Consider the following 24,135-nt stretch of genomic DNA (forward strand, 5'->3'; position numbering starts at 1 on the left):
CCACGCCTAAATCACTAACAGCAACTTGGATATCTTGGTTGGATCATACCATGTGCTCCTATACTACTATTGATAGATACAACTATATGATGATGATTTGTCATATTCCTCAATGGTAGAGATGAATTGTTTATTTTGTTAAATTTAATGGCTGTCATTAACTTAGAGCAATAAACTAGTAATTGTATAATCTACCTCTAGTTCTTATTACTTGCAACAAAGGAATATTTTATGTATCACAAATAATACCCCTTTGTTGCAAGTAATAAGAACCGGAGGTAATATTTTAATAGTTTAATAATATTGATATCCGTTAGGCGTAAGGTTACGTATATCATTAACCATATATTTATGGTGTACTTAATTTACTGAAAACCATCCATAATTATTACAAAGTTGTACTGGTCCAAATAAAATTCCAGTACACTGGATAAAATTGAATACTACTCTAGTTAGCATGAATAAAATTTGAAGCTATCTTCAGTATTTGACCAGGATTGGAAAAACAGGACAGCTAAATGCCGGAATGCAAGTTGCAGATATGATATCTCAGCATATCTGACAGTCTGACATGGTCTATTGACTAGCAGCTCTCAAGTCCTAGACTCCTAGAATATCTTACTACTATGGCTCCATTATGCTCATGCTATGTCCACTGTTCATCTACTTACATCTGATTTGATCTAACCAGTTTTTTTTTTTTTTTTTTTGAAAGAGATCTAACCAGGTTTAATATAATTAATTAATCAAACATTAATCTTAATTGTACAATTCTACTCTAATGCTTGAGAAAAAAAAAAAAAAAAGGAGGTTTGAGTCCTCCACCTTCAACTTGTTTAGGTCTACTTTTCCAAATATAAAAATTACTTATTACAATGAATGATAAATACAAAGTAAAACAGATTAAAAAACAAAAAAAAAAAAAATTTAAAAAAAAAAATTACAGAGTATGATCTAAGCTTAATTTGAAATGAAATAAACATTTTCCAAAATAAGTTGACTAACACATTTCCTTAATTGCTTTAACTTAATTAATTTGAATTCATTATAGTTTATAAATTTCTTAAAAATTATTCTCACAATAGGATAGATTATTTACCTAAACTTTTTTTTACGTATTTTGTTTGGACTTGCATAAATCTATTTAATCTGAATTCAGTCAAAATATGTGATGGTAAGTTAATTTAAATGGATCCTAAGTGACTAAGGGTCTGTTCTCATTGACTGAACTCAGCTGAACAGAACTGAACTAAACTAAATGAACTGAAATAAATATTTTATAAGAGAAGGAAATTAGGAGCTGAACTGTAAAGAACAGAACTGAACTGAGCTGAATTGAATTGAATTTCAACATAAAAGAACATGCCCTAAGTCCTAACACCAGACCAAAAGTAATACAAACCACATTTCCTCACCAATGGAAAAAATAATATTTGCATTAATGGTAGCCAGTAAAATGAGGTCATATACATGACAACAAGATGCTATCAACACTCGGGATTTTCAATATACCTCCAATCAATAAGCCAATTTTAATCTTTTTCTTTTTCAGCCATTTTCTTTTCTGGAGCGTGATTATAAACATAAAAAATAAGCAAAGTGTTCAAAGCGCCATTTCAGCTTGTAATGCAGCAAGTTCATCATCTTCCTCAGAGTTCTTTTGAGGCGTCGGTCTTGGTGGATTGCCAGCTGGAACTTGAACTGGTGCCATAGGGGCAGTTATAGCTGGCTGTAGAAGTTGTTCTTCCAACTCAGCTCCTTCAAGTTCTTCAAGCTCGGCTTCCAATTCATCCTTCACAAATAATAATAAAAAAAAAAATGAGTGTTGGTAAATACTCGGAGTAAATGAGATACAGCATTTCTTGAGCTATACCTTTTTCTACAAGTACTTTGTGATTATAAAGACTAGAAAAAACCTTTACCTCATCAAAATCAGCTACACCACCAATAGGTGAAGCTAGTGCCTCCTGTATCTGTCTCAAATTATCGGTCTGCTCATTGATCTCATCCATTGTCTTGTCGACATCATCAATGTTCCTGCAACATAAGATGAGCAACTTCCTCAAAATCACAACCACGCCAAAATTTAGAGATAAAAATTGCAGTTCCGCCTAGAATTCCTTTTATTGCATCTACTGCATCTACAGGAAACTGTGTCGTATAAAGAAAAGATCACTAACTAGTAACTAGTTTCAGTTGAAAGTCAATATATTGAATATTGACTATGGAACATCTTCCGACTTGATTTAAGCTCATTTTGGACAATTTTAAAACTTGAATCTAAATCAAACTAGCTGAGTTGATTATTATTAAAGTATGCCTGAAAAAAAAAAAAAAAAAAAAACCAGACACTAATTGTTTTAGACAATGGCTCCTAGGCCCCTTCGACATATTAGATCTAGAAATGACAGTAACAATCCCTTATTCAAGACAAGACATTCCCTTAATCATCCATTTACAATTTGCAGAAACCCTGGCCCCAAAGAGGTTCGTGGAGATAGATACATCATACCAAATTCCACCCAACCTCAAAAATTAGTTAACTGATAGGTTCTGTCTACTCTATAACGATACATCAAACCCAAAAGCCCACAACCTCAATAGCCAGAAAAAGGTTTGAAATGATAACCACCAAACGCACAAAAACATTTATAGTGAAAATTACTGGATTAACACATAAGTGGGACAGCCAAGATACAGTAAACACATGCAAGTGCACCCACAGCTTGCTCAGAAAAATCAAGACTCCATTGGCTGGTTAGAGACATAAGATCAATGTAATGACAGTAAGCAGTGTAACAAAAAATATAGCTAGCCTCGTATTTCATGAAAACATTAGTACCTTCAATCCAACATTGCATCAAAGATGTAATCCACAGTGGGGGGCTGAATTTAAGGAAGATCCAGGTTATATCAACAACTAAAATTTCTGTCACTGTCTTTTGGACAACGGGCTTATTTGTCATAATCAAACCGCTTCACACTTAAGTATAGTGCATATAAAACGATTCCACAGTGAGGTTTAGAGACTTCAGACCCACCCCAAGAAATAGAAATATAGCTTAACTTTGTAAATAGAAATGAAAATAAGTTGGTAAAGACTGAAGACACAGGCTAGCTCTGACTAAGATCAGATCAAATCTGGATGTGCGATGTGCCCACATAGTCACACTCAACAGCCTATTCCCTAACCAGCCTCTTTTACCACATAGCTAGTAAAATCAGGTAATGATAATAAAAATAGAATGGGACAAGCATGGCTATAGCAGATGGCAAGAACAGCTCTTTATAGATTCCTATCCACACTCTTTTTGAGGGTGGGGTGGGGTGGGGTGGGGTGGGGTGAGGTGAGGTGGGGAGGAAGAAGGGGATTTGAACTTAACAAATGAAATGCGTTATATAGTTATATCCACCCAGTCTGGTTAAGGAAGCAGTTAGACACAAGCACCAGGCTGATTTAGATTGGCACACCTGGCTCTTCATACAAGATGTGCAAATCTAAATCTAAGACACCTGGGCCAATAAGACTAGCCAAGCTCGGACTGAGCCTTCCCAATGTATGATTATACCTAAACCTAGTTAGATACTTATATAATTGATTTCGAGCAGAAATAAACCACTTCGTCACCACTTCTCAATCTAGGGCTAAACAATTCTTCGAAAAAGGGGTTAAAACGTCAAAGCTCTAACTTGTAAAGTTGCAATGACATTTCACATGGCATTTGTCCAATCACAAACTTTTAGTTTGCGAGGGAATCGGTAGCCTAATAAGTATATAATAAGAGCAAACGGTTGGAGGAATGCTAGAATTCAGATTGAAGGAAGCTGGAACTTACGTTGCTTTCTGCATGGCCTTCATAGCACTAGCACCAGATCTTAAAGCGGCAACGGTCTCTGTCGTTGCCTTTGCAGAATCGAGCATTATAATCTGCAAGCCAATAAAGCAACAGAAAAATTCAAAAATATGGACTAGTTATAGCATGCAACTCAATGAAGCTTTATGAACAATTAAAAAACAATGACCATATAGGACAAGAGAACTGAAACCTTTAAATAGTACAAACATTTATATGCAACACAAAATTTTTAAAGAGTTGTGCACAAAGCAGTGGAGAAAGAAGTAAAAAAAACTGAAAATAATAAGAGAATGTAGCTATGTACTAACCTGATCATGAATTCGCAGTTGAAAATTTCCAACCTGCTCTACTTGCTGTTCATATAACCTTTTCCTCTTTAAACATTGTATGGCAGCTTCACAGAATAGAAGCAATGATGTCAGAGACAAAAAACGCACAGAGCCAAAGACCATCACAAATGAGGGCATGGATGCCCTGCTTTAGTCATTGCATAGCCAATAGGTTGTGACCAAAAATAAACATTACCAATCCATCCTGAAGCTCCAATTTAAAAGTTCAAAGGCATAATGTTAATATGCTCAAATTTTAACTTAATCAGGACTATTCACAGGCCATGAACTCCCAGAAACAAGAACCAATTCTAAAAATGCTAGGCCTAAATTTCAATGACAAACACCACTATATAAATATGAGAGACAGCATTGCAGCTATGTAATTAGAGAGGATAAAATCAGTAGATTACATAGATAATATTTCAATCTTGAAAAGTACTGAAATTTCCAGGAACATACCTCGTTTATTCTTTGCTCTTGTGAACTCTTTTGCCTTTTCAACCTCTGCAGCAGCCCTTTTCATTAACACCTGCTCTTTCTTCTCTAGCATCTTAAGTGTCTGCAGAAAATAACACAGCAAAAAATTAATCAGCCAAGAGTGGGGAAGGCGCAAAGCAAAGATCAAAGTTCCAAAACATGAAATACTAATTATTCATATTCAAGTTTCAATAAGACATGCAAGCAACAATGAGACACAAACTTTTCACACAAACAATTACAACCTTATTGCTTGTAACTTTGGAATTCAGATGTTTCAGTATAACATCTGTAGAAGGATTCCTATGCAAACACAGAGGTAAGGCAGTGCATAACACGTTGAATATTGTGATCAAATAAAGGATTGTGTTCTCGCATAATCAGCTGCATGTTGCAGAAAGTGAAAGCACTCCCCTCATCCTATAATAAATTTCTGACTTTACCACGAATTCAATAGTAATTGTTGAATTAAAATTATTAAACCAGTAAAAGTGTACGGACTACGGAGACAAAAAAAAAAATTGAATGATGTGAAGAAAGAAGAAAATGGAAAATAATATGAGTGTAAGCCAAGTTCTTTGTTGGAAAGACTGGTGGCTCAAAACTTATAACACATATCCTGCATAAATTAGAAGCTTGCCCCTCAGATGAAACTCCCTGATAGGGGCAAGAAAACGAGCGTAGAGCAAAGTTCTTGGGAGTACAGAAGACCCCACACCTCTATTCCACCTCTCTTCATAGTGCTTCCCATCCATAAAAACTCAAGAAGGCAAATGTAACACGAAATAAAGTATAAAGCTATAACAATTAACAAAAGGGTATAAGCTTCTCTAGCAACTGTTTCAAGGCAATTGAAGTGATCACAAGTCAACCAACAGCTCCATAAATGTTCCAAGATAAACAATTTTCTAATCAAAGTCAGCAAGCTTGTAGAATTTCACTGTTTCAGCTTCGAGGAATAATCACAATTGACCATTCTACTACTCAAGCAAACCAATATCGTAATCACAAGCCTGCGACTTAAATTAAGCAATGTCACTTCATCTCGAACCCTCTCTTTAAAAAGAAGCATAGTCACAACACTACTACTGAAGCTACAAAACACCAGATAGCAACCGCCAACTGGCCGTGTCACCTAGACCCAATGCTCCACAAGTAACAATCACAATTCAACCATACATTTAAAAAAAAAAACACATAATTAGTTCCAAGATCATCCTCTCTAATCAGTTCTAACCTCTTTAATGATTCTTTCAACATCATCATCCCTTATTTCAATACCTTTCATCACTATATAACATTAGTCCCTTTCAAATTCATCCACAATAACATACAGAGTATAAAAAATTCTTATACTACATTTGATCAAACAATATTTAACTTTTTTCTGCATAAATTGACAATTTAAGAGCTCATATTACACAAAATCATAAAATTAAAGAACAAACCTCATCTAATTTCTCCAACGTTGACAAAGTACTCTCAGTATTAGCTGCCTCCCTCGATTTCGCACCAAAAAGCCTCGAAAACACACTTGACGACATTTTAATTTCCCCTAAAACAAATCAAACACAGCAAATTAAATTCCAAAAACCCTAAAAAACCATCAAAGAACATTAAACCCTTACAAAATCAAGAAATTCAAAAAAAAAAAAAAAATTGACGACCAATTCAAAATTGAACAAACCTGAATCACCAGAAAAAAAAATTTGAGATAATAATCAATTAAAAAATCGATCAACTAGATTACGAACAGAAAAATTGGGAGTAAGCAAAGATCGAGAAGAGAGAAAATTGGGATTTAGAGGAGAGAGAAAGTGTAGTTCGTCTCGCCCTCTTGTGGGGGGACTTGAAAGTTTCTTCCTTTTGTTATCTTTCTCCGCTAATAAACTGCGTAATTTTTTATTTTTTTTTAATTTTGATTTTGTTGGTGAGTTAATTTGGATTTATTTAGGTGAGGAGTGTAAATGTGATATAACTTCGTTAGGAAGTAAGAGGGTGTCGACCACAAGAAAGAGTCGATCAATACAAAAATCATTTTCACCAACATAAAATAGTATCCAAAACAATTGAGATGAGAAATTGGGAGAATGGAAGATGGAAGGAAAGTTCTTGATTTTTGAATGGAAACAACATAAATTATCTTCTTCCTTTGTGTAGGGTTAGTGAACATTACTCGTTTCATATAATGCCTCCGTTTCATATATTTATAACGATTTGACATAAAATAAAGAGAAAAATGTCTAATCATTACAAATAATATAAACGGAGGTAGTATTTAGAAATTAATGTATACTAAATAGACTATCAAAAAAAGTAGTATTTGATTTAGTGATTAAAAATATTATTTTATTATCACGAGATCATAAAATCAATACAATTAGAGAAACGTTGGGGGTGGGGATTTTATTACCCTCCCAGCCTTCCCACCGACCCTCCCAAGGGGTATTGCCCGAGTAGGTTTGACTTGTGATTATCAGTGTCGATCTGGTAGGACGTCACGACACATTTAAAAAATTATTTGTTAAAAGTCAATTTTAAGTTGACTGAAAAATGTGAAAATATTATTTACTAATTAAGTAAGTAATATTATATTTGCACAATCATCTACGATTACTTTTTTTTTTTTTCTACTTAAAATGCTCAATCATCTACTTAAAAGTATGAAATATTTAAGGACAAATTGTTTTAAAAAAAAAAAACCAAACAAATTAATGACTAATTGACTCAAGAAATGCTAACCTAAAAAAAAAAGTGTGTTTTATGTAATTGTTTGTGAATCCCGCCGGTGAGTTCAATTTTCTAACCCACCGGCAGGGGAAGAGAAAATTTTAGATATAAACAATCCCAAGATCTAACCTAAGCTCTGATACCATGTCAGATAATATCAACTCCTTGATTAGAGTCATTTCCATTGATCAATATTTATAGGGTTACAATGAGAAACGTAATCATATTAGGTACTATAAGATATGTACAGATATCAAAGATAATCTTATACAAAATATATCCTAAACCTAGGATGAGAATATTCTATGGATATTCTCTATCACTAATATCTATGTCGTTGACTTTTATTTATTTTATTTTTTTTTGAAAGAGTTGACTTTTAAAATTTTAATTATTAACAAATATATCAAATTAAGGTCCAATACCTCTCAATCTTTATTTGTAACCTTATTCTATCAACAAAAAAATTAAGAGTTCTACAACGACTATATTGGTAGATAGCTTGTGGAATAAACAAACTCATGGTTCGGGATTGGGGTGGTGTCTAGAAAAAGAAGAGTTTGGTATTCAGGGAATGTTGGGGGGAGCGGTTCACGATTTGGCTCAATCGGCCTTACATGCGGAAATGAAAGCTTGTCTTGAAGGTCTTTGGTTGGGAGCAAAACATTTATTGCAAGGTATCACAATTTACACGGACTCTGTTTCTCTCGTAAAGATGCTCAGGGAGAAAACTGTAACTGATGTCAGTCTTAGATTGACGGTGGATGATATTCGCCGAACTAGAAACGCCTTTACATAGTGTAGCATCCACAATGTTCAAAGAAAACGAGCTCACAAGGCGCATATCCTTGCTACCAGTCTACCACGGCTAATAGTAGTTTATCTGAATATTACTCCCAAAGAAAAAATTATTGATCTATCAACTTTGAATAACAATAATGAACCTTCAACAAATTTGTTTGATCTTGATTACAACAATTTGGTATATACAGGGTCGTTGCAATGATTTTGGGGCCCTGTTCTAAAATGAAAAAATGGGCCCTTAATAATTTGAAACATACAAAATTTTAATTTTAACCAATTATTTACGCCATACACACTTAGATAACCCTTATATATTGGAAAATTATTTAGCAGCTTGATAAGAACAATTATGAAAAATTAAAATTAATTGCTTAAATGCTTTGTTGTTGTTACGGAATACGAATCGTTTATTTTTAATTTGGTTGAAATTAACTTTTTTTATGTCGAAAATTCTGAAATGTAGAAATATACATTATAATTTCATGGAATGGAATTTATGTAATTGTGAAAATATACTAATTTGAATTGATAGAAGAATATGAAAAGTGTTAGAAAGTAATATGGGAGCTTGGATTAATAGAGGGAATATGTTGTGCATTACAAATAAGGAGCCTCTTGAGAGTTGTAGTATTAAAAAAAAAAAAATAAGAATTGAAAATAAAACAACAGGCTCTCTAATAATCGGGGCCCTGTGCTAGGGAGCACTTTGTACTCGCTATTCTACGCCCATGGGTATATACATTGTATCACACCGGCATTATTGTGCGCAGAGAAATCAACTAAGATTGAATCTTGAATATTACTTCGTATCATATTAATCAGAGTTCTCAACTTTGATCCTTTTTCTTCCAAGCATATCGTTTATATTGTCATTACAACTGCACAGAAATATAAATATTTCAAGAGAAAATACAAGTATGTTTTCATATCTTTGCAAATTATTAGATATAAGTTCGAATGGAAATTAAAAATTACAATTAACCGGTCATAATTGAACCTTTTATGCGGGAAAATGGCAACCCGGAGTTATAGTACTTAACGGAAATCATCAGCAGCTTAGTCAAACAAAGTATTTGTACATGTACATACCTAGCTAGTCTATTTCATGCTCCTATGTAGAGCCTATATACTAAGGGTCTGTTCTCATTGACTGAACTGAACTGAATTGATTGAGCTGATCTGAACTGAACTAAACTGAACTGAACTTATTAATTAGTGATTTTTAACTACGGATTAGTGATCTTTGATTATTTATTGATTATTTATTATTATACATATGTGTATATACAAATATACATATTAAAATATTTAAGAAAAATATACTATTATTATTATTATTATTATTATTATTTATTGATTATTATTATTATTATTATTGATTGATTATTATTATTATTATTATTATTATTATTATCGTCTTTGTAATAAGAGCTTAAAAGAATGAAATTTTGCTTTATATCATTAGCAATATCATTACACATGAGCTGAACTGAACTGAACTGAATTGAACTGAACTGAGCTGAGCTGAGCTGAAATGAACTGAATTTCAACGTATGAGAACAGACCCTAAGGTCTTGTTCTTTTGAGATTTTGGACACAACAAAGCAGATTTCAACGTAGCAGAGTAGCTCTAAAAAACAGGATCTTAATCCCTTCTTTACCAACAATTCACTCGAATCTTACCTCGTGTCTTCGAGTTGTACTAATAAACCGTTTTAGACTTTTGAAGTTGCTAATTTTAACAAGTTATTTATGTAATATTCCGATATGTAGCTTAGATGATGAGTTAGATCCAATCATCCAATGACTAGTTTGTACAAAGTAATTAATAATCATTAATCATACAAATATTATTTTGACATGCATCAAACTAGGTAGGTACATGGCGCTTTCATCTATATTAATGAAGTGATGACAGGCAAGGCAAGTAGAACCAAGGAGTTGCCGCTATATTATTTAGATTTTGCACCAACAAGGACCTACTACAATCAACTTTATTCTAAGAACACTCTATTTTCCCACAAATTATACGATCATCCTATTATAATACATGTACTCATTTCAAAATAAGTTGAATAATGGAGAAAATAGTAAATAAAGGAATGATTAGTCCCTCCGTCCCCTCCTCCCTAAGTGATCGAGATTCGATAATCATCCATTTATTCCTGTGATAGGGCGGGGGACCTCGAAAATGACCGGATAAATCTTCTATTACAAGAGCAGTCATAATAATTGAATAGATTCCACGTCATTTAGAAGCAACGTGTCACTTATACGGCCATCTGTTGTAGCATGCAATTCTACCTTGTTACGCATTATTGCTTACACGAGTTACACTCAGCCACCTTGTTCAGCCTACCCACTGTGTGATATTATTTTAGATCCAACCACTCAGTGTTCTATACTCTATAGTCTATACTCGGATACTCCTAATCTCCTATGCTATGGGATGATTGCGATCATTCCGTTGTTTCAAAACGCGATTTTATTCACTTTATTGATTTAAAACAGTTGTTAATAGTTTCGTACTTAAATGAACATACGACCTCCGTTACAGGTTATGTGTAACGATTTGACATAAAGTAAAGAGGGAAAATGTACAATCGTTATACATAACCTGTAACAGTAATAGTATATTTCTTTTGTTTTATAATAATTGTAACAATTTAAATCACATCATTCACATATGTTAATATATAACTTTAACCATTAATATTTGTGTTAGGAATATAGGAAAATATATTATTGTGATATATTTTCCATATAGATCTTATGGTATTATATTTAGGTTAATAATATATCTTAGTGATATTCTAAGATAGATTTATGGAAGTTTATATGATAGAGTTTATATTGTGTAGGTTATCTTTTGTAGGCTATAAACATTAGCCAAGATCATCAATACAACAAAGCTATTCTCTCATAAATAATTTGTCATGGTACCAAGAGCAGGTTAAATCTTGGGATCGTTCACACAAATACTCCCCCAGCCGGTGGGTTAGAATATTAAACCCACCGGTGGGATTCATAAATTTGCTTCCGCTATGCAATAGTATTGCTCTTTGAAATTTCTATTTTTTTATTTAATCTTTTTTTTTTTGGAATAACCATGTGATACGTGGGTTATTATTGGTGTATGTGATCAATATGAATGATCATATGTGATTTGGTTAGGTTATAGTGTTTGAGTGTGCTTCCTCCATTATTGCCATGAAGAAAAGCCACGTTTGGCGTATTGTTTATTATTTAAAAAAAAAATTGCAAAAGACCACGGACACCAGCGAAGGGCCTGGCAAAGAAGATCACGGACACCAGCAAAGGTCGTGGCAAAGAAGATTACGGACACCAGCGAAGGGCCTGGCAAAGAAGATCACGGACACCAGCAAAGGGTCGTGGCAAAGAAGATTACGGACACCAGCAAAGGGCCGTGGCAAAGAAGACCACGGACACCAGCAAAGGGCCGTGACAAAAGACCACGAACAACAGCAAAGGGCCGTGACAGAAGACCATGGACACCAGCAAAGGGCCGTGGTAGCAAAAGTTCATTTTTTTTTAAATAAAAAAAATTGAAGGTGACATCAACAAAGAGGTGCAACCCGATCGACTTCAACAAAGTGCAAATTTCCAATCATAACGTTCGTGTTACTGCCGTTACGATTGCGGGAGGGTGTTAGGAATATAGGAAAATATATTATTGTGATATATTTTCCATATAGATCTTATGATATTATATTTAGGTTAATAATATATCTTATTGATATTCTAAGATAGATTTATGGAAGTTTATATGATAGAGTTTATATTGTGTAGGTTATCTTTTGTAGGCTATAAACATTAGCCAAGATCATCAATACAACAAAGCTATTCTCTCATAAATAATTTGTCAATTTGTAATTATAGTAAGAAGCATAAAAAGTTGATATATATATATATATATATATATATATATATATATATATATATATATATATATAAAGTGAAAATAATAAAATATACATAAAACCTAATACTCATATTAGTGTCATTCTCTCATAGTCACAACTCATCAATAAGTATACAAATAGTGCAACAAACACGTCAAATGTGTCAATTATAGAACGAATGAAGTATTTGGATAGTCAATGATGTCTAAGAAAAATCTTATGTGGTTCTTTTACATATTGTTTCATTTTATTTATTTATTTTTTGAATGAACATATTGATTTGTTTAAGAGATAAAACAAAAATAATGGTCTAAAGCCTTGTTCACTTTACCTCATTTTTGCTGAACTAAAATTAATAAATTTAAATTTTATTTACTAAAATAAAATTATTTATACTTAAATGAAATTAATGTTGCTGAACTTAAATTATTTTACTGATTGTCTTATATTTCTTCTTTAGAATTACTGATTTTTGCTGAACTGAAATTATTTATACTGAACTGAAATTAATTTTACTGATTTGAATTTATTTTTGCTGAACTGAATTTATTTTTACTGAATATTATTTTTCAAGGTGAATTGAACAGGGCTTAATAGAGTACTCTTCTTACCTTGTAAAAAAATCATGGATATGTAGGGTCTGTTCACTTTTACTGAATTGAGCTGAAGTTAAATGAACTGAACTGAATAGAGCTGCTGAACTGAACTGAACTGAATTGAGCTGAAATCATTATTTTATGAGAGAGGGAAATAAGAAGGTATGTAAACTCAATTGAACTGAGTTGATGGGAGCTAAACTGAAATTAAACTGAAGTGAATAGGTCCGTACTCTGTCGTAGCTAGCATAAATTATGATTTAACTACTATAAAAACCTGTAATCACCACAGTTTCCCTAAATATCTTCCCTCCTATCATCCTTCAACAACGGAGTAGCAAGCTAAGCAATGACTCAAAAAAAGGTATTCATCTATCTAAAGACTAGATCTAACATTTAAAGGTCAAAACAAAATATGCTATAAAGGTTCAATTATAAAAAATGACAACGTTGCAGATGAAATTTTCATGGAAGGACTTATGAATGTTAAAATCACACTTAAGGACTCCTCGTCCACCTATATAACTAACACCTGATTCATTAGCTTCCATTCCAACTTTTTTTCTCACAAAAATTATACACAAAACTATTAAAAAAAATAACTGTGACATTATTTTGATCAACATGACTATCATCATTGAGCAGCAGCCTGATTTTGGTACATTTTTGTTTTACCCATCATTTCGAAAAGAAAAAAAAAAAAAAAAAAAAAAACTGTTTTTTTTTTTTTTTTTTTTTTTTTTTTTTTTTTTTTTTTTGTGTGTGTGTGTGTGAAGAAAGTTTAGAAGTTATGCTTCGCTTATAGTAGTTTTAATCGTAATTTCGGTTTTTATTTTATTATTTTATTTTTTTTGTAGAATATGAATTGAAGTTTTAAAGGCCATAATTTTTGTATTTCATGTAGTTAATATTTTCTATTTTATTTACTTAATACTCCGTATTTTGTTTGTTTTTGGTAGAATATGCTTAAATCCTTTTTTTTTTAAAGTCATCATCACATGAATTGAAACTCCAAAACATTTTACCTTCTAGTCCCAAATAATCCAATTATGTAAGAAAATATTCCTTAGAGATTAAAATTTTTGTTTTCTCTTACTTCGTAATACTTTGTTGATTCAAAACAGTGTATTTATGGAACAGGATTGGAGAAGGACCACAAAAATTATGAGGAGAAGGAGGAATATGTAGTGGCAATAGAAGAAGTACATAAGCCAAATTACTTTTTGGTACCTCAAACCAACTCCTTTGGCCAAACTTTTAGGTACTACTCGTATCATATCATGTACTTTAGTACTTATTATGAAGTGTACTTCTCTTTTCACTCTCTCTCTCTCTCTCTCTCTCTCTCTCTCTTTTTTTTTTCCTGTCAAAAATAAAATTAAAATTAGTTTTCATATTCGTAATTTTAAATTATACAGTATGCAATTATAAATATTTAGAAAAATATAAAAAAGACATGTCTTTATTTGGCTTTGAATTTAAATGGTTTGGTCAGATTTGATCTTGTGTAATCTAATAGATAAGAATTTCATATGATGATAATTGTTACGGAGTATAATTGTATAAATTTACCTTTAAAGTATTTTTCAATCAAAGAAATCAAATTTAGATCAAATCATATTATAATTACTTAAATTATACACAAACTTAACAAAAAAGAAAAAACAAAATCTTATAATAGGTGAGATGGTGAATAGAACAAGTTCTAAGGTGTAAATAAAGAACCTATCCACCTAGTACGGATTCATCATTTGAATGTAATACGAGGTTTTGTTATCAATTAAGGGTTTGTTCACATTTACTGAACTAAGTTGAACTGAATTAAACTGAACTGATTGGAACTGAACTGATTGGAACTGAACTGGACTAAACTGAACTGAGCTAAGTTGAAATGAATATTTTATGCGAGAAGGAAATTAGGAGCTGAATTGAATTGAACTAATTAGAGCTAAGCTGAGCTGAAGTGTAATTAAGTTGAAGTGAATAAGCCTTAAGATGATAAGGTTGAGGTTGAGGAGAGTGGTGACATCGCTCCATACTTGGTTTAGAGATTAAATCTCATGGAGCTCATTTCAAGAATTTTCTAATTTCTCTATCTTAACCAGGTTGGGGGGGGGGGGGGGGGGGGGGGTTGGGGACCTTATTATACTCCAACTGTAAATGGGCTGGGCCAAACTAATTCACCTTCTGGGCCTAGGTTAATTATAACTAATGTAGATTTTGAAGTAAATGGCCAATTGGTAGCCCTATAAAAGATCCAACTACTTGTTTTCTGAACAGAGATTATGAGGCTGAAGGTGAAAGGCAACCTGGTGTGGAGAAATTCTACCGGATTAATCACATTTACCAGTGTGTTGATTTTGTAAGTTCTAAAGAATATAAAGTACATTACAATAACATTCATTTGGAGTGATGAAATTTAATTTTTGATGAACTAATTATTTATTTAAAATGTAGGTGAAAAAGATGAGGGAAGAGTATGGGAAACTAGACAAGGTGGAAATGAGCATTTGGGAATGCTGTGAGCTCCTAAACGACGTCGTCGATGAGAGTGATCCTGACTTGGATGAGCCACAAATTGAGCATTTGTTACAATCTGCTGAGGCTATTAGAAAAGATTATCCTAATGAAGATTGGCTTCATCTCACTGCCCTTATTCATGGTAAAACAATAGTTCAATTTTGGAAAACAGTGGATTTAATATAGTTTCAAGTAATGTTATTTTATATAAACTAGCTCTAAATTGGAGAAATTTTAGATCTTGGTAAGGTTCTCCTACTTCCTAGCTTTGGTGAGCTTCCTCAATGGGCTGTTGTTGGTGATATATTTCCTGTTGGTTGTGCTTTTGACGTGTCGATCGTGCACCACAAGGTGAGTATGCATGCCTAGATGCTTAATGCTAATTTCATTGCATAATGTCATGGAGTTACAACAGTTTCAGTCTGATTTTTACAGTATTTTGCTCTAAACCCGGACTACGATAACCCAGCTTATAACACCAAGTATGGCATGTACTCCGAAGGATGTGGACTTGAGAATGTGTTAATGTCATTTGGGCATGATGACTACATGTACCTAGTTGCAAAGGAGAACAACACTACTCTACCTTCGGCTGCTCTGTTCATCATACGATATCATTCTTTCTACGGTAGGTTACTCGTGTAACTTGTAGCTTGTTTCGATCTGGTAGTTAATAACAAATGACGGTAATGAATGGATGTGTAAGTGTGTAACCTTTTGTTGCCTCAGCACTACACACTGCAGGAGCATACAAGTACTTGATGAATGAAGAGGATAAAGAGAACTTGAAATGGCTCCATATATTTAACAAGTATGACCTCTACAGCAAGAGCAAGGAGAGAATTGATGTGGAGAAGGTTAAACCGTACTATCTCTCCCTCATTGAGAAGGTTAGCTTTACACGTAGTCGCGTTTATAGTGTAACTTAAGCTATTAATGTTCGAATATATTCAGATGAAGGTAGTATGTTATGCATGTTTCAATTAATGTACAAACTTCCTGATGATTATGCAGTACTTCCCGACAAAACTGAGATGGTGAAGATGGATCACTCGAGACACTGTACCCAGGGGATGCTCTACTAATAAGGGAAACCTAGATCTAAGTAAGGTGGTTAAGTAATAGTTCTACGATGTAGCTACAGTATGTTCCAGAGGATGTGTTTTAGAGGATGCCTTTGTATCGATGATACTTATAAGGAAGCTTTAATGCGTGGTTAAGGACCCTTTTATGTCTTAAATACAAATATGTCTCTTAGATGATAATACCATTACCGCAATTTATTACCACCTCCGCCTTTTGAATGGGTCATATACTCATATGACTTGTGAGGATAAATTATGGATGTTGATGTTCTTCCAATTATCGTTGGCAGATAATGTTCAATCAGAATATGTCCACATTTCTTACAAATAATGAAATCACACTTTACATAGTATCTCAACAAAAACCACGTAACTTAGCAATGTGGTGGCTCATAGCTTAGCAAATATTAGTAGCAAGTTTAATGAAAGTCGTATTTGGTTAGTACCCTCGTGAAATTCATGAGGCTACTTGTAATGATCTTGCTAATTTGATTACTTAATAAAATGCTAAGCATCATTGCTGTAAAAAAAAAAAAAAAAAAAAAAAACAAAAACAAAAACCTCATAAAAAGAGTTCCCATAAATAATCACTCAAAAAAGGCTCATAGCAATTATTTCACTATCCAAGCCCCCTCATCTTAATTCTTGACTTCTGCACGTAAATCTCTTTTACATAAATACCCTAACACGTAAAATAATTCCGAGGGGTAAAAATCAGTTTAACTTTCATGATGGCAGTTTTTAGCAGCATAATGCAAAAACTTGCTCTGAAGTGAGAACAGAGAACCACAGAGCAGCAGAAATTAATACAGAGCGGGCAGTTCAATCATGTCATGTAACATGATTCCTATCGCGCCAAATTTGGGTAATCCGTATGTCATGCTAGATCAGAGTCAATGTTATCTTATATTCTTATCATGTTAAAAGATCAATTACTTAACCAATGACATGTCACTATGCCTACAATTATTAGGAGGAAGAACCAAAATTTGGACAGGTTAAACACTGTGAGGAAGTGAATAAGCGTTCATCATTGAATATTTAACGGTTGACATCTTCACTGAATTGCAAAGAGTACAATCTCATGTCAAAGAACCACAAAAAATTCTGTATTCTGCTTGGACTTGAGAGATATATCAATCATCTCCACAATCAACACATGACTCAAAAGACACCTTTATCTTCTTCATGAATTAGAGAAAAACATCAAAAAATTTATTTCTGCACTTCTCCTTGGAGAATAGATTCATCAACTTTTTTCATGGCGAACAACAGAGTTAATAGCAGCCTAGCAGGATTGAACTTAACAATGAAAAGCATGTGACCAAAGAGGTTACCAGCTCCTTATCATTCCAGAGGACATGCTTTTTCAAATGCTTCCTGCTCTTTGCGGCACATCTCAAATTCATTTGTGTGGTAATACATGCAGTTTCCGTAGGCATCCATCTCCTTTGTGCACTTTTGGTGAAGGTCTTTCAGCCTGCACAGCCAACAGTGTAAAGATCACAAATTCCCAAATGGGTCTACAATGTTGAACAGAACACCTGAAGGGCTAATCCGCCGAATAAAATTGACTGATTCAAAAATCAAAACAGCATGACAGCAACAAAAATTAGCAAAATATATCAATCTAATTGATGATAAATTGTACTACCATATTTAGCACATCCATCAGAACAAAGATGTGTGCACGGTAACAGGACTTGTACAAATATAAACTCTTCTTCCCACACATGAATTTCCAATTTCACACACAAGAATGGAAAGAAGCCACAAGATATTGAAATTTGGCCCAAGGTTGTTGACATTTCTAGATCATGGGTAGTGAAAAAAACAAGAATGACATAGCTTGCAAGGACAGAAGAACAAACAAAGGATTCAGGCATGACTCCAATGCTAGACGGATAAAAGTAATCTTCCAGTTTTTCTTACTCAGGACAGGACTAATGAATGGGTAATGGAATTTCGGCTACAATTACTGCTGCTCCTTCATTAAACGAAATAGCGGCATGCCACTGTTTTAGTAGTGAAACATGAAGAGCGCTACTATTATCTATCCTTAGTGATAAAATTATTGCAAAACAGAGATCAAATTGAGGTGAGTTTGCGGAGTTTAAGCACCAAATGTGCTGGGGCAAAGAGCAGGGCATTCTTACAATGCCAATCATAGAGTGGATCTTAGATCTCGCACCAGAAGCAAAGCCCTATGCTGGTGCAGGGAGGGGGGGGGGTGGCGAGAAAAGAAAGATATCCAAGGAGAGAAAGTTAGGTTCCTAATGCTCAACAAGATGCGCCAACCTCAAGATGCTCAACTCCATCTCTCTTCATTTCGTTAGTGAATATGCCCCAGCGAGGCACTTTGATGGGTCATATGGAGTTCGGAGTCCTTCTCCAACCCCCTTTCTCTCTCCCTACTCTATGATCTCAGGCTCTTGCTCTCCCTCAATGTCTGTTCCTGAGTAGGAGTTTCGTTTGAGAAGGTGATCAGCCATAAAAAATAGGGTTAATCATGTGGGTGCTAGACTGTAAAGTGGTGGTCACCAAGGAGAATGTTCTTTCATATTTTAATATAGAAGAATGATACCGGTGACAATGATAAGCATGAGAAGGCAAAACTTCTAGGAAACAACTGCCTAAGGCTTTATAGTAGTTCTTTATTCCTCTGCAAAACAAGACTTTATTTGCTGTAGCAAAAGAATAAAAGGACACTAGTGACCATCATACTGTCCTGGCAATAAGACATGAACTTTACTAGCAAAAGCTTTAGTTTTTATAGACATCAAACAGGAAACAATGAAACCTAGTAAGTCTGGATGAGAATCAGAAGATGATTGGATTTGTTTATCAAATAGGTATCTCTTCCCTGCAGTAGGGGAAGAGTTAAACTCAACTGACACTCCTCTAAAGGATGCCTGCAATCTGCTGAAGGTTGGATTCTTTTGTATGCAGATGCAGGGGCAATTACGAAGCTTTCTTAGCTATATGCAAATTTGAATTACAGGAAGCTCCTCGAGGGCAAACCACTAGTGGCAACCAAAGGCCTGAAGAGGCTAGGGGAAATCGCAATAAACAACCAATACTATTACTCCATCCATTTTCCAATAAACGATCACTTCTCTAGTATGGCTTTTTAGAAATGAATGAAACGTTCCTTTGTTTCATCCATGGTTTCTCCTACTCCCTTTCCTCATCACATGGACACATTCTCCCATCTATATATATTTCTCTCGTCAATTGTCATCACTTAAAAATTTGTGTCAAATCCTAATGTTTCACTAATTGGCAAATGAGCCGTATCAGAAGATAGTGTAGCATCAAGGCTGATAAAAAAAAGATGAACAATGTCAACGGCTACTAATTGTTCAACTACCCTTCTCTTCGCCTTACAAGTTTTACTTTGAAGTTTGAAGTAAGAAAGATCTTCTAGCATTTGCCCTGATCCACAGCAATAGCTCCAAATAATTAGCATACTCATAGCTAGTTGAATTTGCAACTTTCCAAAATTCTTATCGCCATTTAAGTTCAATCAGGATATTTAAAAATAGTTTTTCTAGATCTATCCAGTTTCAACAAGATATTCCAGGGACCAGTCAAGGAAATATAAATGAGTCTCAAAATTAAGAAAAATCATGCAAATTGATCTGTGATTCCAAGCGTCAACCAGAAGCTTCAAACCACCCTAGAAGTTTTTCAAGTGCAGAAAGTTTTTAAAAAAAAAAAAAAAAAAATCACAAGCAAGCATTATGAAATGACATTTTAAAGCACCCGCATCATAGCCTAAGTTAATAATGAGAACATAACATTACAATTTAACTTTAGTTTTGTTATGTCTATCTCCTGAATGTCTTTCCTCCACCCCTATCAACTTCATGCGATTTTTTTTCCCCCACAATCTAGCCCCTACAACTAAATTTGGTGTCCAATAGCATAAGCAGTATACGAGTCTTATGCCGTTTAGTGGATGCCCCTTATAATTAACAGGTTTAAATGGGTCCTGTTATACCAGTCAAGAATCAAGATTTCATCAAACCTTTAGAAAACTCTAAAGTTTATGTAGTAAATAGTGATTCATAATATAGTTACCGAAAACATATCTAATAACTCCCATAAACCTTATACATTTTCCTGTTACGGAAGGAACTTCTTATGATAGTTACCTTTTACACTATGTTTGGATAACATTAGTGAAGGGAAAAAAAAAAGGAGGGAGGGGGGGGGGGTGTGGAAGAGGTGAGGGAAAGGGAGGTGAGGGGAGGGAAGGGGGAAGGTGAACTTCCATTTTCCTTCCAAATCTTTTCCAATAATGGAGGGATTTGATTTATTAAAAGGGGAAGGAAAATGGATCCTTCCAATTTCCTCCCCATCCCTTGCATTACATGTCCAAACAAAGGATGATGCATCCTTCCTTTTCTCTTCTCTTCCTTTCCCTACATTTCTTTCTATCCGAACATAGTGTTAAAGTTTGCATAGGCATTGAATCTATTGGAACCCCATGATCCAAAGGCAGTGCATTAAGCCCCTCTTATATAGTGCATAATCACACAAAATGCTGGCAAGAGTTTACACAATCAATCAAATCATTGAATGATCCTCAACTTCCAAAACAAGTTGAGAGTTTGTCTAGTTTTTATTAGTTGTCCCCTCGCTCCCCTGTGATACAAAAACATCCTATGCTCAATTTTAAGAGGCATGTGAGCAATGCAGTCCCTATGAATGAAGGGTGAGAAGTATGGAATAGCATGAAGATGTTCTATGTGGTTAAGCAGCAATTACATGGCAAGGCAAAGACCAAGTAGGAAAATTAAAACAGAAAAAATCCAACCTCTTCTTATAGTTATCAGTCAAAGTGTTTTCTCAACCACGTCTCCATGTCGAACCCATACACATATCATATCAGCAATAATCAACACACCAAGGGCGAAATTGCCATCCTAAAGTAGCACCCACTCGCCAAGCCAAAATATGAGAAGCCCGCTCATTTATAGCTTTTTAATGTCAAAATAATAAATAAAGCATCATAGATCTCTACAGTCAGAAAATCATATTTTTGATGTTTCTTAACCCCGAATCCCCTTTACTGACCATCACCTCAAAAAATGGACCACTCTCCTATCTAAAGTATGTAAGCTCAATTGCTCACAACTCATGAACTCAGGACCAATAAAGATCTAACCAGCAATATAAAAATGTTCCCTTGAATATCTCAAAGAAAATAAGCATTTGTCTATTGTCTTCTCCTCCCATCCCAAACATAAGTTCTCATATGCGGAGTATCAAATTTCAAATGACTTATTTTCTCTCTACTTCAGACAATAGTTTGGGCCATTCACTCATCCATATACTCACCATTTTTCACTTTCCTCTATACTTGTGCCAAAAGAAAATTGGGTATAAAATTAGCATGAGGTTAGAATCAAGGGCTTAAACTGAGGCTTATAGGGGGTAAAGAACACTGGGATAGAAAGCTCTTAATCTTTTTTCTTTGAATAATTATCTGAAGAAAAGACAATAGTGACACTCTTGCTCACTGCATCATACATAGCCATTGTCAACAAGTAGCATGGGCCATGGGGCTCATCTACAGTCAAATGACTCAAATCAACCCTCTAATAAGAGAATTCATGTTACATACTATGCCAAATGTCGATCATCATAATGCAAAATCTCATTCAAAATTTCAAATCTAATTCATTTCTCATGTCCAAACTTTCGGGACGTGTGTAATCTCACATCACAATAAATAAGCAGAGGAAAAAGAGAAGAGCTTAGCTTCCTCAAGCAAAAACCACAGCTAAGATAAGCTAAGACTTATACTTCAGATATCTGAATTGATTCAGCAAACAGTAATACAGTACGACAGAATGCTCACCCATTTTCGCCCAAACACTAAGCGATTTCCTAATCCAACCAAAATCATAAAGCATGAAAAACTAAGTGCTACAATACACACATACACATCACCTACAACACCACATTTTTTGAGCAGAAAAACTATCATCTTTTGAAATCACCCGGCTACACTAGTAACACAGCCATTAGCAAAACTACATCTTTTGATCATATAACTCACCCTCGGATTCGCATTCCTTTTGATTCACAATTGACCAATTTCATAAACCCTAAATTACAAATTACAAAATAAAAAATATAGAAGAAAACAAACAACCCACAAATCAAATTGCCCCAATCAACCCTAAATCACAGAAAACCGAAACCTTTGCTCAATCAATCAATAAACCCACCACTAATCAATCCCTAATTGGCCAAAAACAAAACATTCTAATTGCAAAAATTTGAAATAAATTAAGAAAAACCCATGAAAAGAAAGAGAAAAAGAGAGAGAATATTACAAGGAAAAGACACAACGAGTGACTTGTTGACCCTTATCGAGGCATTTCTCAGGATTCTGATCTTTCTTCTTGCACTTCAAAAACGCAATGTTTTCATCGCGACATCTTGTTGATATGTGCTTTGATGCCGCCATTAACACCGCCGATGTGGGAATCGGTTCCTCAACTGATGCATTTGCTGCCATCTGAAATTTGAAAACAAAAAAAACCCAGAAATTAAAATTTCAAAGAAACCCCATTAATAAATTAGAGGAATTGGTGAAATGTAGGAAGGAAAATGATAATTTGATGAGCAAATTTGAGGGGATTTTGAAAAAGGAGTAATTACGTTGTTGGGTATTTGGGATTTGATTGATGTCGCTTCGACGATGAGAGAGAGAGAGGATACAGGTTCAGGTGAAGGGGAGCTGAAGAACAAACTGCGAGTATAGGGATTTTTGCAGTTCACTGGGAAGAGAGGATGGTAATTTTTTTTTTTTTTTTTTTTTTTTTTAAATCCACAAAGTTTAATGGCTACACCGTTTAACCGGGGTTATTTATCCAGGAGTTACTCTATCATAGGTTACTCGGTCAGGGATTACTTGGTTAGGGGTGGTCGGGGTTACTTATTCAAGGGGTATTCGGTTAGTTAGGGGTTACTTGTTCAGGGATTACTCGGTCATGAGTTATTCGTTTTGGGTTACCCGGGCAATTAGAGGTTACCCGGTCGATCATGGGATAGATACTTAGTCAAGGGTTACTCGATCGGTCAGAGGTAAACTAATTAGTGTGTTGGTGTATGTCAACTTGGCACACTGAATACACGCTTTTTTTTTTAATTATTATTTATATATTTTTGCAAAACATAAAATCGTAGATTTGGTTGGACACATCGTGTGATGACCAGTACGTCATGAAGGTTAATTCGATAGTGTTATAGAGTTACTTGGCCAGTGTTACAAGGGTTACTTCATCAGTGTTACATGGATTATTTCGTCAGTGTTATAGGGATTATTCGATCATTATTTTAGAGGTTACTTGGTCAGTTGGTCGTCAGTATTAGAGGAGTTACTCGATCAATGTTACAAAAGTTATTCGGTCAATGTTATAGAGGTTACTTTGTTCTTTTACAAGCGGCCACATTGCCACACTCAAAACAAATTGTTTGCAAACTTATTCTGCATATGAGTAATGGGATTTTCTCAATTTATTTCCTTTTTATAATATAAATTGATTAATAAATAAAAATCCATACGACATCTACAAAGAAATTTATATCAAACAAATAAATGACAATTGAATCAAATAAAAACATCATTTCAGCAAAGCTATAATCGTTATTGCAAATCGTATACCCTATTTCACATGGTTGTGATTTACAGCCTTCTTTGACGATGGAGTTCTATCAATCTGTTGCAACCGTGAAGAAAATTTTCGCTTGATTCATCTAGTTATAATCGAAAGATTAACCTCTTTTCCAAT

The 24,135-nt window shown here is 34.2% G+C and overlaps 3 protein-coding genes across 3 annotated transcripts; 1 reads left to right on the plus strand and 2 right to left on the minus strand.

The window, feature by feature from the left end:
- Window positions 1-1,420: 1,420 nt before the first annotated feature.
- Window positions 1,421-6,582, minus strand: LOC145558632 (vacuolar protein sorting-associated protein 32 homolog 1-like). The gene is made up of 7 exons (XM_081619932.1): window positions 6,354-6,582; window positions 6,115-6,221; window positions 4,649-4,748; window positions 4,166-4,251; window positions 3,837-3,928; window positions 1,923-2,037; window positions 1,421-1,792 (listed from the first exon to the last, which is right to left on the minus strand). The coding sequence occupies exons 2-7, from the start codon at window positions 6,208-6,210 to the stop codon at window positions 1,604-1,606; spliced, it is 678 nt and encodes a 225-aa protein (XP_081476058.1). The 5' UTR covers window positions 6,211-6,221; window positions 6,354-6,582; the 3' UTR covers window positions 1,421-1,603.
- Window positions 6,583-13,343: 6,761 nt separating this feature from the next.
- LOC145557838 (inositol oxygenase 1-like) lies at window positions 13,344-16,951 on the plus strand. The gene is made up of 8 exons (XM_081619021.1): window positions 13,344-13,377; window positions 13,860-13,980; window positions 15,000-15,081; window positions 15,177-15,381; window positions 15,478-15,590; window positions 15,675-15,867; window positions 15,969-16,129; window positions 16,254-16,951. The coding sequence occupies exons 1-8, from the start codon at window positions 13,344-13,346 to the stop codon at window positions 16,278-16,280; spliced, it is 936 nt and encodes a 311-aa protein (XP_081475147.1). The 3' UTR covers window positions 16,281-16,951.
- A 389-nt stretch (window positions 16,952-17,340) lies between these two features.
- On the minus strand, window positions 17,341-23,135 carry LOC145560000 (NADH dehydrogenase [ubiquinone] 1 alpha subcomplex subunit 8-A-like). The gene is made up of 3 exons (XM_081621255.1): window positions 23,003-23,135; window positions 22,675-22,859; window positions 17,341-17,804 (listed from the first exon to the last, which is right to left on the minus strand). Exons 2-3 carry the CDS (start codon window positions 22,857-22,859, stop codon window positions 17,672-17,674), a joined length of 318 nt encoding a protein of 105 aa, XP_081477381.1. The 5' UTR covers window positions 23,003-23,135; the 3' UTR covers window positions 17,341-17,671.
- Window positions 23,136-24,135: the final 1,000 nt, after the last annotated feature.

The sequence above is a fragment of the Chenopodium album genome, chromosome 9 (genome assembly GCF_948465745.1).
Source record: "Chenopodium album chromosome 9, dcCheAlbu1.1, whole genome shotgun sequence".
Classification (NCBI taxonomy): domain Eukaryota; kingdom Viridiplantae; phylum Streptophyta; class Magnoliopsida; order Caryophyllales; family Amaranthaceae; genus Chenopodium; species Chenopodium album.

What these genes read in the sequence shown, in the direction of transcription:
- LOC145558632 (XM_081619932.1), bottom strand. Translation starts at nt 6,210, where the DNA reads ATGTCGTCAAGTGTGTTTTCGAGGCTTTTTGGTGCGAAATCGAGGGAG. An exon ending in AACTGCGAATTCATGATCAG is followed by an intron (nt 3,929 to 4,165) that starts GTTAGTACATAG and finishes ATTGGCTTGCAG; the next exon opens with ATTATAATGCTCGATTCTGC. An exon ending in GTGTAGCTGATTTTGATGAG is followed by an intron (nt 1,793 to 1,922) that starts GTAAAGGTTTTT and finishes TTATTTGTGAAG; the next exon opens with GATGAATTGGAAGCCGAGCT.
- LOC145557838 (XM_081619021.1), top strand. Translation starts at nt 13,344, where the DNA reads ATGACTATCATCATTGAGCAGCAGCCTGATTTTG. An exon ending in TGAGCAGCAGCCTGATTTTG is followed by an intron (nt 13,378 to 13,859) that starts GTACATTTTTGT and finishes TTTATGGAACAG; the next exon opens with GATTGGAGAAGGACCACAAA. An exon ending in TTTACCAGTGTGTTGATTTT is followed by an intron (nt 15,082 to 15,176) that starts GTAAGTTCTAAA and finishes TTTAAAATGTAG; the next exon opens with GTGAAAAAGATGAGGGAAGA.
- LOC145560000 (XM_081621255.1), bottom strand. Translation starts at nt 22,859, where the DNA reads ATGGCAGCAAATGCATCAGTTGAGGAACCGATTCCCACATCGGCGGTG. An exon ending in ACTCGTTGTGTCTTTTCCTT is followed by an intron (nt 17,805 to 22,674) that starts GTAATATTCTCT and finishes TTGGCTGTGCAG; the next exon opens with GCTGAAAGACCTTCACCAAA.